Below are 12,203 nucleotides of genomic sequence, written 5' to 3'. Positions count from 1 at the left end.
GGAATGTTGAAAAAGAAAAGCAAAGCTGGTGGCATCACAATTCCAGACTTCAAGCTCTATTACAAAGCTGTAATCATCAAGACAGTATGGTACTGGCACAAAAACAGACACACAGATCAATGGAACAGAATAGAGAGCACAGATATGGACCCTCAACTCTATGGTCAACTAATCTTTGACAAAGCAGGAAAGAATGCCCAATGGAAAAAAGACAGTCTCTTCAACAAATGGTGTTGGGAAAATTGGACAGCCACATGCAGAAGAATGAAACTGGACCATTCTTTCTACCACACATAAAAATAGATTCAAATGGATGAACAACCTCAATGTGAGACAGGAATCCATCAAAATCCTTGAGGAGAATACAGGCAGCAACCTCTTCGACCTCAGCCGCAGCAACTTCTTCCTAGAAACATCGCCAAAGGCAAGGGAAGCAAGGGCAAAAATGAACTATTGGGACCTCATCAAGATAAAAAGCTTTTGCACACCAAAGGAAACAGTCAACAAAACCAAAAGACAACTGACAGAATGGGAGAAAATATTTGCAAATGACATATCAGATAAAGGGCTAATATAAAAAAATCTATAAAGAACTTATCAAACTCAACACCCAAAGAACAAATAATCCAATCAAGAAATGGGCAGATGACATGAACAGACATTGCTGCAAAGAAGACATCCAAATGGCCAACAGACATATGAAAAACTGCTCAACGTTGCTCAGCATCAGAGAAATACAAATCAAAACCTCAGTGAGATACCACCTCACACCAGTCAGAATGGCTAAAATTAACAAGTCAGGAAACGACAGATGTTGGCGAGGATGTGGAGAAAGGGGAACCCTCCTACACTGTTGGTGGGAATGCAAACTGGTGCAGCCGCTCTGGAAAACAGTATGGAGGTTCCTCAAAAAGTTGAAAATAGAGCTACCCTATGACCCAGCAATCACACTACTGGGTATTTACCCCAAAGATACAAATGTAGTGATCTGAAGGGGCATGTGCTCCCCAATGTTTATAGCAGCAATGTCCACAATAGCCAAACTATGGAAAGAGCCTAGATGTCCAGCAACAGATGAATGGATAAAGAAGATGTAGTATATATATTTGTGTGTGTGTGTATATATATGTATATATATATACACACACACACAATGGAATATCATACAGCCATCAAAAAATGAAATCTTGCCATTTGCAATGACGTGGATAGAACTAGAGGATATTATGCTAAGCGAAATAAGTCAATCAGAGAAAGACAATTATCATATGATCTCACTGATACGAAGAATTTGAGAAACAAGACAGGATCATAGGGGAAGGGAGGGAAAAATGAAACAAGACAAAACCGGAGGGGGAGACAAACCATAAGAGACTCTTAATCTCAGGAAACAAACTGAGGGTTGCTGGAGGGGAGGGGGGTGGGAGGGATGGGGTGGCTGGGTGATGGACACTGGGGAGGGTATGTGCTATGGTGAGCGCTGTGAATTGTGTAAGACTGATGAATTACAGATCTGTACCCCTGAAACAAATAATACATTATGTTAATAATAATAATAATAATAATAATAATAATAATAAAGATTTTAGGCTTAGGAAACATGCCAAATGAAATTAGGATACTAAATTCTACATATAGCATGCTCCAAATTTTATTATACACACACACACACACACCCTACAAGGATATATGCTAAAATGTTAAAGAAGTTATTGCCAGGTTACATGGTAAGTAATTTTTTCTTTTTCTTTTTTCTTTTTGTATTTTCCAACATTTTAACAATATTCATTTATTATTGTATGACAAGAAAAAAGTTAACAGAACTTATTTTAAAAGAACTTTTTTTTTTTAAACAGGATTCTTTTTTTTTTTCTTTTTCTTTTTTTTTTAGTAATCTCTATACCTACTGTGGGCATTGAACTCACAACCCTGAGATCAAGAGTCACATGCTCTACTGACTGAGCCGACCAGGTGCCCCTAATAATAAGAACTTATTTCATAATCAGACTGACCACAGGCATACATTCATCTCCTCAACTTCCAGAGACTCCATTTAAATGACAATAAGGGAATAAACAACACAATAACACTGAGGACAGAAGGAGATGAAGGGGCTTCAGTCCCCAAAGGGTTACCATGCTACAGTTTTCAAAGTATTTTTCAAAGTATTTCATGTCCACTATCTCATTTAATCTTCATAACAGCCCAATAAGTTAGATTGTATTATTATCTGCATTTTACAATTTGGAAAACAATGACTCAAAGAGACTAATTAAACTCTAAGGTCATACTACTCTTGAGTGGCAGAGGAGAAAGGGGACAGAAGCCACCCCACCTAGTCCTACGTGTTCCCACATCACAAAGCCTCCTCCTGGATATTAGCAGATTGGAGCTCTGTACATGAACAAGTATCTGCCGTAAAACAAAACAAAGCAACACTTACCCCATAAAATTCTGTGTGTCCTGATTTCTTCTGGCAATTCAAGGCTAGCATAGACGTCACTGAAATACAGCTCCCCCCCGTGCTGAAACAGCATTATTAGTCCAAACAAGGTTAAAGATGACATTAGTCCCAGATAGCAAAGAAAGGAATGAGGAGATAAAATCAATTTTAAAAACCAAACAGAAGTACTGAGGTGACTCTTGGTGAACAAAGCCCAGCTGCCTTACTAGTTACAAGCAATAGCTGCGTGCCAAGATTTCTTTTCAGTGCCCTACAGACAATAAAATGGCTTTCCAAGAGTGTTTCTCTCCTAAATAAAGATACTCGGGTACTTAAAATTTTAGCCAGTCTGAACCAAATGCAGTCCCAGGTGGTTGTATAACTAATAGAAGTAAATAGTATTCCCGAATTCTTCTCCTTTAAAAATCATAACTTTTGTAATGTTATTTATTTTTATAATAATTATTATATTTTTTGAATGTCCTTAAAATCTCAGACATATGAGTGATCAGGAATTTTACGATTGTATTTAGCTAGTTTCAAGGGCTCTGAGTCCAGATTGTACTATAATGTCTCTACCTTTTAGAAGTACATCTTGATGAAGATAGTATGCTGGCCCATGACATTATTAAATCATTCCTACATATTCTTATTTCATCTCTATGACAAGCCCTGTAAACCAAAAATCTCAGAATCTTCTATCTTCTATCACGAAGATATACATCTCATGATATATGTGGAGGGTACAGAGCTCCAGCAAGTCTTCCTTTTAGAAAGTAGTTAATGTAAAATTTCCATCTTTTTTAACTTCCCAAAGATCTGAAATCCTGATAGAAATGAAATAAGCAGCCCTCAGAAACACTATATAAGCTGGAAGAGTCTATCCATAGCAATCTTTCGGAGTCAGTCCAAAAGTCCCTGAAGTCTAAGATGCTATCCCAGGACCAGGGGCAGCAGGGAACAGGAAAAGAGACCACAATAAAGCAACTATTTTACAGCATCCAATGACAATCATGACTCTCGGATTTACGACCTTTTACGACATGAGAGGAAAAGGAATCCACGTCTGGGGCATTCTCGCCACGCCTCTTTTTGCCGTCCCTTTTTAACGTGAATAAATGGCAAGAGTTGGAGCTGTCAGCTCAAGGGGGCAAGAACAGGACAGATCCCATCTGCTCTTACCGACGTGTAGAGACCCGTTGTCTCCCCTTTCCCTCACCTTCAGCACTCGGTACGCCTCCTGCAGCACGGGTTCCTTATCAGGCACAAGGTTAATGACACAATTTGATCTAAAAAAGAAGAGATGGAATGTCAGGCAAATTCACACACTACTCAGAATGCTTCAAATCCTTTAGTCTCTAAAGACGTCTTCCATCATTTCCCAAAGCTACACCATTCTTTCTGCCTCCCTCTTCTCTTCCCCACGCTCAACTTTTTCCCAAGAAAAAGGAGATGGATGGAGTGTTTAAAATCGCAATAAAATCGCAATAAATTTTTAGTCAATTTGAGTGGGCAGAAAAAAAAAATCAGGCACGCTCCTGATTTGTGTCTGCGCGGATGGTCACCGCGCAACGGCACGAAGGCTGGTTCCCCATGCCTCCTGCACCACGCGTTTCTTAGGCCACATGTAGATAGGAGAAATTCATCAAAGGCAGCTTCATTAAGGCTGTCACCTGGGCATGATTTGACAACAATTCAAAAGAAAAGGAGAAACAGACTCCTACACCTTGCTGTGACAATAATACTGAAGATAACAGGTCGGTGTGTGTTGTACGAGCAGACTCAATGGTCCTGCTCTTCTTTTGGGTTCATCCGTTTATGTTTCAGTTTACAGTCGGTTCTCTCCTGGGCTAGTGTGTTCTGAGACCGGTGGGCTACAAGCACCTGAGAACAGCTCCGTCCCTTATTAGGTCAGGCTTAACACCCTAAATGAGAGTCAGTTCCACAAAGAGTGTTCGACAGGAAATGGGCTATATTCACAGAAATAAGGGTATAGACCTACATAACAATATCGTAACTCTCATTCTTGATTCCAGTCTCCTCCAAATTCTCTATGTAGCCATGAAGAAAAGTCACATTGGGTGTCTGGAAGCCATGTTTTTCCATGTGATACTCAATATACTTCTTAGCCACTTCTACCTAAAAAAACAAAAAACCAAAAACATATATAAATATATATATATATGGATTTGATAATCATTTTTTTAAATATGCTACTCTTTTACTAAAAATTTCCTATTATGAATGGAATATTCATAATATATTTTTGGTAAGTGTTTAAGGTTCCTCTGGGCATGTAGGATAAATTACAGTCTGGGACAACTCAATGAGGGATAAACTCTCTGCTGGGTTTTTTGTTTTGTTTTGTTTTGTTTTTTTAATTAGGTAGCTCCACACCCAATGTGGGGCTTGAACTCATGACCCTGAGAGCAAGAGTCACATATTTTATTGCCTGAGCTTGCCAGGTGCCCCTTGATACATGGATTTTGCTTGAGTAAACTCTTCACTCAACAACAAAATCCTTCAAGATAGATGGCAGAAGCAAGGGAAAAATCAGACTCCACTGGGTCATCATGATATTCATTTATCAGGTCAAACCTCTGACTCTGTTCTCCCAGAAGAGCCCCTAATTGTCAAAGTTCTCAGCCTTCAGGGCAGGAAGCACTAGTGGCGCAAATGAGCTTTGCATTTAGCAGCCTTCTTAGATTATCCTTGAAGAGAGTCACAAAGGAAACAACTTTGTCTTTAAAAGAATGCCTTTGAGAATTCTTTCCTCCTTGTCCTCCAAATCTCTGCCTCACCTGACTTTCCGTCATGTCTATCCCAGTGACATGTCCTGTCTCACCGACCAGCTGACTCAGTACATAGCAATCTCTGCCACTTCCACTGCCCAGGTCCAAAATCCAGCAGTTTTCCAGACACTCAGGGATTACCAGACCACAGCCATAATACCTGGGAAATAGAAAATACATCCATGTATACATATTTTCCCCCTAGAGACTAGAATATGTGGAATCGCTAAATCTTACAAATCCTTTCTTCCTACCTCTCTCCTTCCTTTCTGCCCTCCTTGCTTCCACCATTCACTGGATTTCTATTTAGGTGTTTCGTTTCCCCCACTAAACTGGAAGCTCCATGAAAACTGGGACTCTGTCTGCTTAGTTTACCATTGTTATCATCGTTGGGCACTGTACCAGGTACTAAGACAAACAAGCCATTTACAATATTTGTTGAGTAAATACATTTAGTTAGTTATTATAGCTGAACATCTACTAAAGGTCCAGAACTGTGCTCGTTATTGGAGAAGAAATGTACCACAAGATTTCTGTCCCCCAGGGGTATTTAACTGGGGAGGTAAACCATGAGCACAGAAAACATTTCCCATGATTTACTGCACAGGCAGTAAGTGCTATAGTGGTTTAGGGAAGAGGGTGCTCGAGGAGGGATAAGGCTTCACAAAGTAGGTAGGACATCAGTGAAGTGTTGGATGGGCAGGATTTGTTAGGTAGAAAGGAGAGGGAAGGCATTCCAGATCAATAATTGCATGTGAGGGGCGCCTGGGTGGCTGAGTTGTTAGGCGTCTGCCTTCGGATGAGGTCATGATCCCAGGGTTCTGGGATCTGGGATCCGCGCTCAGCAGGGAGCCTGCTTCTCCCTCTGCCTGCAGCTCCCCTGGTTATGCTTGCCCTCTCTCTCTGTCAAATAAATAAAATCTTTTTTAAAAAAAATAATTGCATGTGAGGCAGGAGGAAGGGAAAGGTCTAGCTAGAGTAGTATAGTGCATCAGAGGGAGCTGGGGTTGGTTAGGAAGTGGGGGCCAAACTGGACAGCCTTGAATGTCAGGTCCAAGGTGTATCCTGAGTAAAGGGAGGTTGGGTGGGGAGGGGCGTCATTGGAAGTTTTTAAACAGAGCTGTAAGACGATCATTGCTGTGCTTTACCAGTTTTATGGTAGACACGGCAAACTAGATGGATCGGAGGAAATGGGTTAATTCCCTAGGGACCGCATCACTGTCTTGAAAAAGCTGCTGCCTAGAGTCTTCATGGTGGGGGGATGGGGGGCAGCACAGGGAACTCTACCTCAAGGCTACTTCTTCATGTACATTCCTCAAGGCTTCCTGGATGTGCTTGGGGACCAGCCTGGCTGCAGTGACGCAGGCACTGGTCTGGAGATCTGCTGATTTCTTCAGCACCTGCCCGTAGTAGGTCTGACCAGAGGCCAAGGGCAGGGTTGGGGTGGGGAGAGAGAAAAGCTGGAACTGGTATCCACAGGGTGAAGTCTCCCATGTCCACCACCACCCCCAGCCCCACCCATCCAGGCCTGGCTAGGCTTTACCCCTGCAAAGCTCTAAGCCCAGACTTTGCCCTGCACCCCCCTCCCGTCCCCTCCTTGATCCTGGGGGTCAAGGGCACAGGCGGGCCGGGCTAACAAAGGCCTAGTGCTCCCACTCAGCCGAGGCTCCTCCTGGGCCATTCCAGGCCCTTCTGCTGGCACCTGCACGTCCTTCCGTATCTCAGCGTCTCGGGGGGCCGCCACTGCCGGGAGGAGAAAAAAGGAAGCTGAAAGGCAAAGGTGCTGAGCACCTGCAAGGGGAAAGGAGCGGGCTAAGGTAGAGGGGTGGTTAAAAGGCAGGCCGGGAGCGCTTGTGATGGTGACTGGTAGGGGGTGGTGATTGCAGGGCCTGCCTCGAGGGTCCGCACTGGAGGCGGGGCAGGGAGGCGAGGGGCGGCGCACTCACTGTCTGCTGGGCCTCTGGACTCCAGGACTTGGGCACTCCCGCAACCAGCTCCCCAGGCCGAGCACTCCCGAGGCCCCGCCCCGGGGCAGGCAGGCCTGATCTCCGGAGGGGCGGGCTTCCCGAGCCTGCACCAGGTGGTGCCAGCCGGCTCCACCCGCTGGGGGATGCAGGAACCCGCCACCGCTTCCAGGAGCTTCCAACGCAGTCTGATCATCTGCCCTCACATGGCGCTCTGACCCTGCTGGGCCCAGTGTCATCTCGGTTGTCTTTAGTCTCTCCAACCAGGGAGAGGCTATTACTATTCATTAGTATCTTCCTTTATTGCTCCACTGTGGTTTTCATTTATAAACCCGGACTTAAAGGAACACCCATATGATTTTTGCCCCTTTGGGGAATGAAGTTACCTTGCTCAATCTTTTTTTTTTTTTTAATTGAAGTCTAGTTGATATACAATGTTACCTAAGTCTCAGGTGTACAACATAGTGATTCCACAATTCCATACATTCCACAATGCTCACCACAAGCATAGTTGCCATCTGCTGCCTTATTCCATTACTGACTATATTCCCTATACTGTACTTCTCATCCCCATGACTTACTCATTTTACAACTGTAAGTTTTACCTCTTAATCCCCTTCACCAATTTTGCCCATCCCTGCCCCTGCAACCACCAGTTTGTATTAGTCTGTTTCTTTAGATCCCACACATAAGTGAATTATGTGGTATTTGTCTTTCTCTGCCTGGCTTATTTCACTTGGCATAATACCCCCTGGGTCCATCATGTTGTCCCAAATAGCAAGATCTCATTCTTTTCTATGGCTGTGTAATATTCTATTATATAAATATGGAATTGTATATTATTGTGAGTGTGTGTGTGTGTGTGTGTGTGTGTATACACATACATATACACCTCTTCTTTATCCATTCATCTATTGATGGACACTTAGGTTGCTTCCATATCTTGGCTACTGTAAATAATGCTGCAATAAACATAGGGGTGCATGTACCTTTTCAAATTAGTTTTCATTTTGGGGGCGTAAATAACCAGCAATGGAATTACTAGATCACATGGTAGTTCTATTTTTAATTTTCTGAGGAACCCCCATACTGTTTTCCACAGTGACTGCACCAGTTTGTATTCTCACCAACAGGGTGAGGGTTTCCTTTTCTCCACATCCTTACCAACACTTGTTATTTCTTGTCCTTCTGATTTTATTTTAGTCATTCTGACTGGTGTGAGGTGGTATCTCACCGTGGTTTTGATTTGCATTTCCCAGATGATGAGTGAGCATGAGCACCTTTTCATGTGTCTGCCGGCCATCTGTACATCTTCTTTGGGGAAATGTCTGTTCAGGTCCTCCGCCCATTTTTTACACAAATTATTTATTCTCAATCTATTTTTAAAGTCAGGTTTAGGGCGCCTGGGTGGCTCAAATGCTTAAGCGTCTGCCTTCAGCTCAGGTCATGATGCCAGGGTCCTGGGATCAAGGCCCACATTGGGCTCCTGGCTGGGCGGGGGGCCTGCTTCTCCCTCTCCCTCTGCCTCTCCCCCTGCTCATGCTCTCTCTCTCTCTCTCTGTGTGTCTCTGTGTCTCAAATGAATAAATAAAATCTTAAAAAAAAAAAAAGTCAGGTTTATTGAGATATAATTCACATTCAGGAAAATCCAACTTTCTCTAGCGTACAGTACTGTGAATTCTGACAAACGAATACATGACAATAGAGACTCTCTCATGCTGAAGTTTCTTTGTGCCCCTTTGTAGTAAATCCCCCTCCTCTCCCCCACCAGCTCCTAAACAACCACCGATCTATTCTCCCTCCTTATCCAGAATGCCATGGAATCATACTGTATGCATGTAGCAGTTCTCAGTCTGTTTTGAATTATATTTAGAAAAGCAACTCTGCTAAATTCATTTTTAACCTCTAGTAATTTCTAGTCAATTCACTTGTGTTTCCTAAGTATTGTCATTTCATCCTGCAGAAAATTTTTTCTTCCACCCCTATATTGAAAAACATGGGTTTGAACTGCACGGTCCACTTTGTAGATTTTTTTCAGTAAGTACAGTACTATAAATATATTTTCTTTCCCTTGCAATCTTCTTAATAACATTTTGTTTTTTCTCCAGCTTACTTTACTGTAAATACAGTATATAATACATTTAACATATAAAATATGTATTTATTGACTGCTTAGTTATTGATAAAGCTTCCAGTCAATAATAGGCTATTAGTAGTTAAGTTTTGGGGGACTCAGAAGTTATACACAGATTTTCAACTGTGCAGGTGTCAGTATCTCAACCCCCGTGTTGTATAAGGGTTCACTGTATTTGTCTATCTTATTTCCTTCTGTGGTTGTAGCAAGCATTTCAATTCATTAGGATAGCAAGGAGATATAGATATCTAAATGGGACATTTACTACATTACACTCATTTTTCAATCTCATCTGCTGATAACAATCTTCCCTGATGTCAATTAATTGTTAAATATTAATAGGAAGGTGTTATATTTTAATACTTTTAACAAGTTAAACCCACAAAAAACAATCCTTGTTGGAATATTTTTATAGCTTAGAATACTTCCAACTATTAAGTATGTAAAAATGTGTGTTTCTATAGCTATCAGTTTCTTGGCAATTGTATAATGGCAAAAACACTCTTAAATATTAGTTTTCAAAATCCTGTCTCCATAAATTAGTTCCTTTAGGAAAGCAGTCACTTTCTCACTCATTGTTAAAATGCTATCTTTATCTTGAAGGCACAGATTAATGGGAGTTAAGGAAAGGGCTTTACTGTTTTCCACTTGTTCAGTATACTTGCTTTAATATATTATCTTCAATTTGTGGGTATTCACAAGAATCATTTGATAAACCTAAAATCCACATAACCACACATGGATAAACCACAATAAAGTAAACCACCATCAACTAATTTAATTGAATGATTCCCAGTTTTCCATCAGGTATCTAGTGTACAGAGCTGATTCTGGGCCAGACTGCTTATAGCCATCATTCATTCTGATTGGTCAGTGCACCAGCCACAGGGGTTTTTGTGTTTTTAAGATCACCCCTGCTAAATGACAGGCATGCTGTGTAGATCAATATGCTATGCAGACCAAATTAGAGCTCTCATATCAAGTCATATTTTAAATATTAGCAAAAGCTAAGTAAACATACATAGAAATTTTCATTATTTTCTTCCCTTACCTCCAAGGATGGCCTTGTGCATACCTCCACATATCCCACCTTGGAAGCAACAATTACAGAATGGTCCAGAAAGGCAGATTGTGGTTCAGTACACAGACAATCTTTAAAGAAGTAGAGCTTTCCAAAATGGCCAGCATCTCTAAGTAAAGGATTCCCCAAAACTGGAAGCATTCAAGCAGAAGCCAGATGACCAGCTAGATGTCTACTTGCTAGAGATGCAGTGGCAGGGGTAAATAGATTGGATTCAGTTACTTCCAAGATCCTTTCTTTCGTATTGCATTAAATACTAGAAATGACAAGTAGCACCCATGTTTCTATTTATAAGGAAAGTAACAGATAATAGACTAGTACTCAAAAGACCTATCACCAAACTCAGTAACTTTGGGTAAGTTATGTCATGTCCCTCACTATGTTTTCTCATCTGTAAAACATGGGGCCAGAATTCAGTCATTTTTGAGGCCCGATACAGGGCTAAGATTCTGGGATTCTATGATTCTTCCTTCTTCACCAAATATTCTATGTTGGTTCTTTAGAAAGAACTCTTCAGAAAGAAAATTTTTTTCTTTTCTTTTTTTTTTTTAGTTTTAATTAGAAATAGAAGTTAATTTTTTCAAATATCTTTTTGGTGTATGTTACAGTGATATATGATTTAATGTTTCTTATTAATGTAATGTGTTTTGCAGCTGTTACATCAACTTTGCAATTCTGGAATTATTTTAGCAATTCTTCAAAAATATTTCTCTATTCAATTTTTCTGAGATTTTATTAGGATTTTTCATCTATGTTAATGAATAAGAATCTCCTAAATTTTCTTATGTTATTTTGCTTTTAATTTTTAAAAATGATAAATAAAATCTTAAAAAAAATTTTTAAATGGGGCACCTGGGTGGCTCATTTGGCTAAGCATCTACCTTTGGCTCAGGTCATGATCTCAGGATCCTGGGATTGAGTGCGCTCCCTGCTCAGCAAGGAGTCTGCTTCTCCCTCTGTCCCTCCCCCCAACTCACTCTCATGCATGTGCTATCGCACTCTCTTGCTCTCAAATGAATAAATAAATATTCAAAAAAAAAAAAAATGAAAGTCATAGGTGCACCTGGCTGGCCCAGTCAGTAGAGCATGTAACTCTTAACCTCGGGGTTATAAGTTTGAGCCCCATATTGGGTGTAGTGATTACTTAAAAATAAAATCTTTAAATAAATAAAAATAAAAATGAAAGTCATATTTACTTCAGCAAATGAACTGGGTATCTTACCATTGTTTTCTATACTTTGGGAGTATATGGAAGTTCTTTGACAGTTTGGAAAATTCTCAGGAAAGCTATCACAAGCAAATGACTTTTTTTTTTAATTTTTAAGTAAGCTCTAGGCCCAACATGGGGCTCAAACTCACAACCCCAAGATCAAGAGTTGCATGCTCTTCCGACTGAGCCAGCCAGGTCCCCCTGGACATATTCCCTTTTAAATATCAGTTTTGTGATATTATATCTTCAAAGGAGGTGGACATTTTGATACTAGTAATTAAATTTTTAGAATGAAGCTGACAGATCATGCTTTTAAAATCTAAGTGATTTATTATCTCCATTTCAATTATAAATTTACTAATTTGTACTTTTAGATTGAGCTGACACTTTACCAATTTAATTTCTTTTTTAAGATTTTATTTTTAAGTAATCTCCACACCCAACATGGGGCTTGAACTTACAACCCCAAGATCAAGAGTCACATGCTTCACCAACTGAGGCAGCCAAGTGACCCAATACTTTAACAATTCAATCTGTAAGAACCAATTAATGATATCACATATTTTTTCAAATTTTTAT

At 40.6% G+C, this 12,203-nt stretch overlaps 1 protein-coding gene across 7 annotated transcripts in view; it reads right to left on the bottom strand.

The window, feature by feature from the left end:
* AS3MT (arsenite methyltransferase) overlaps nucleotides 1–7,792 on the bottom strand; it is a 35,744-nt gene extending 27,952 nt beyond the window's left edge. For all 7 annotated transcript variants that reach the window (XR_004301705.1, XR_004301704.1, XM_032423524.1 and 4 more), the window contains exons 1-7: nucleotides 7,182–7,792; nucleotides 6,938–6,978; nucleotides 6,523–6,650; nucleotides 5,245–5,395; nucleotides 4,446–4,582; nucleotides 3,663–3,732; nucleotides 2,444–2,525 (exon numbers count right to left, since the gene is read on the bottom strand). Coding sequence is in view for 5 of the 7 variants with exons in the window: in XM_032423524.1 (XP_032279415.1) it covers nucleotides 2,444–2,525; nucleotides 3,663–3,732; nucleotides 4,446–4,582; nucleotides 5,245–5,395; nucleotides 6,523–6,650; nucleotides 6,938–6,978; nucleotides 7,182–7,395 (823 nt within the window). In the remaining 2 variants the exon portion in view is untranslated. The remainder of the gene's footprint in view (nucleotides 1–2,443; nucleotides 2,526–3,662; nucleotides 3,733–4,445; nucleotides 4,583–5,244; nucleotides 5,396–6,522; nucleotides 6,651–6,937; nucleotides 6,979–7,181) is intronic.
* Between the last annotated feature and the right edge of the window lie 4,411 nt (nucleotides 7,793–12,203).

Source organism: Phoca vitulina, unplaced genomic scaffold, assembly GCF_004348235.1.
Source record: "Phoca vitulina isolate PV1807 unplaced genomic scaffold, GSC_HSeal_1.0 scaffold28, whole genome shotgun sequence".
NCBI lineage: Eukaryota > Metazoa > Chordata > Mammalia > Carnivora > Phocidae > Phoca > Phoca vitulina.
Note: the sequence above shows the minus strand (reverse complement) of the source record. Positions and strands in the feature narration are given on the sequence as shown.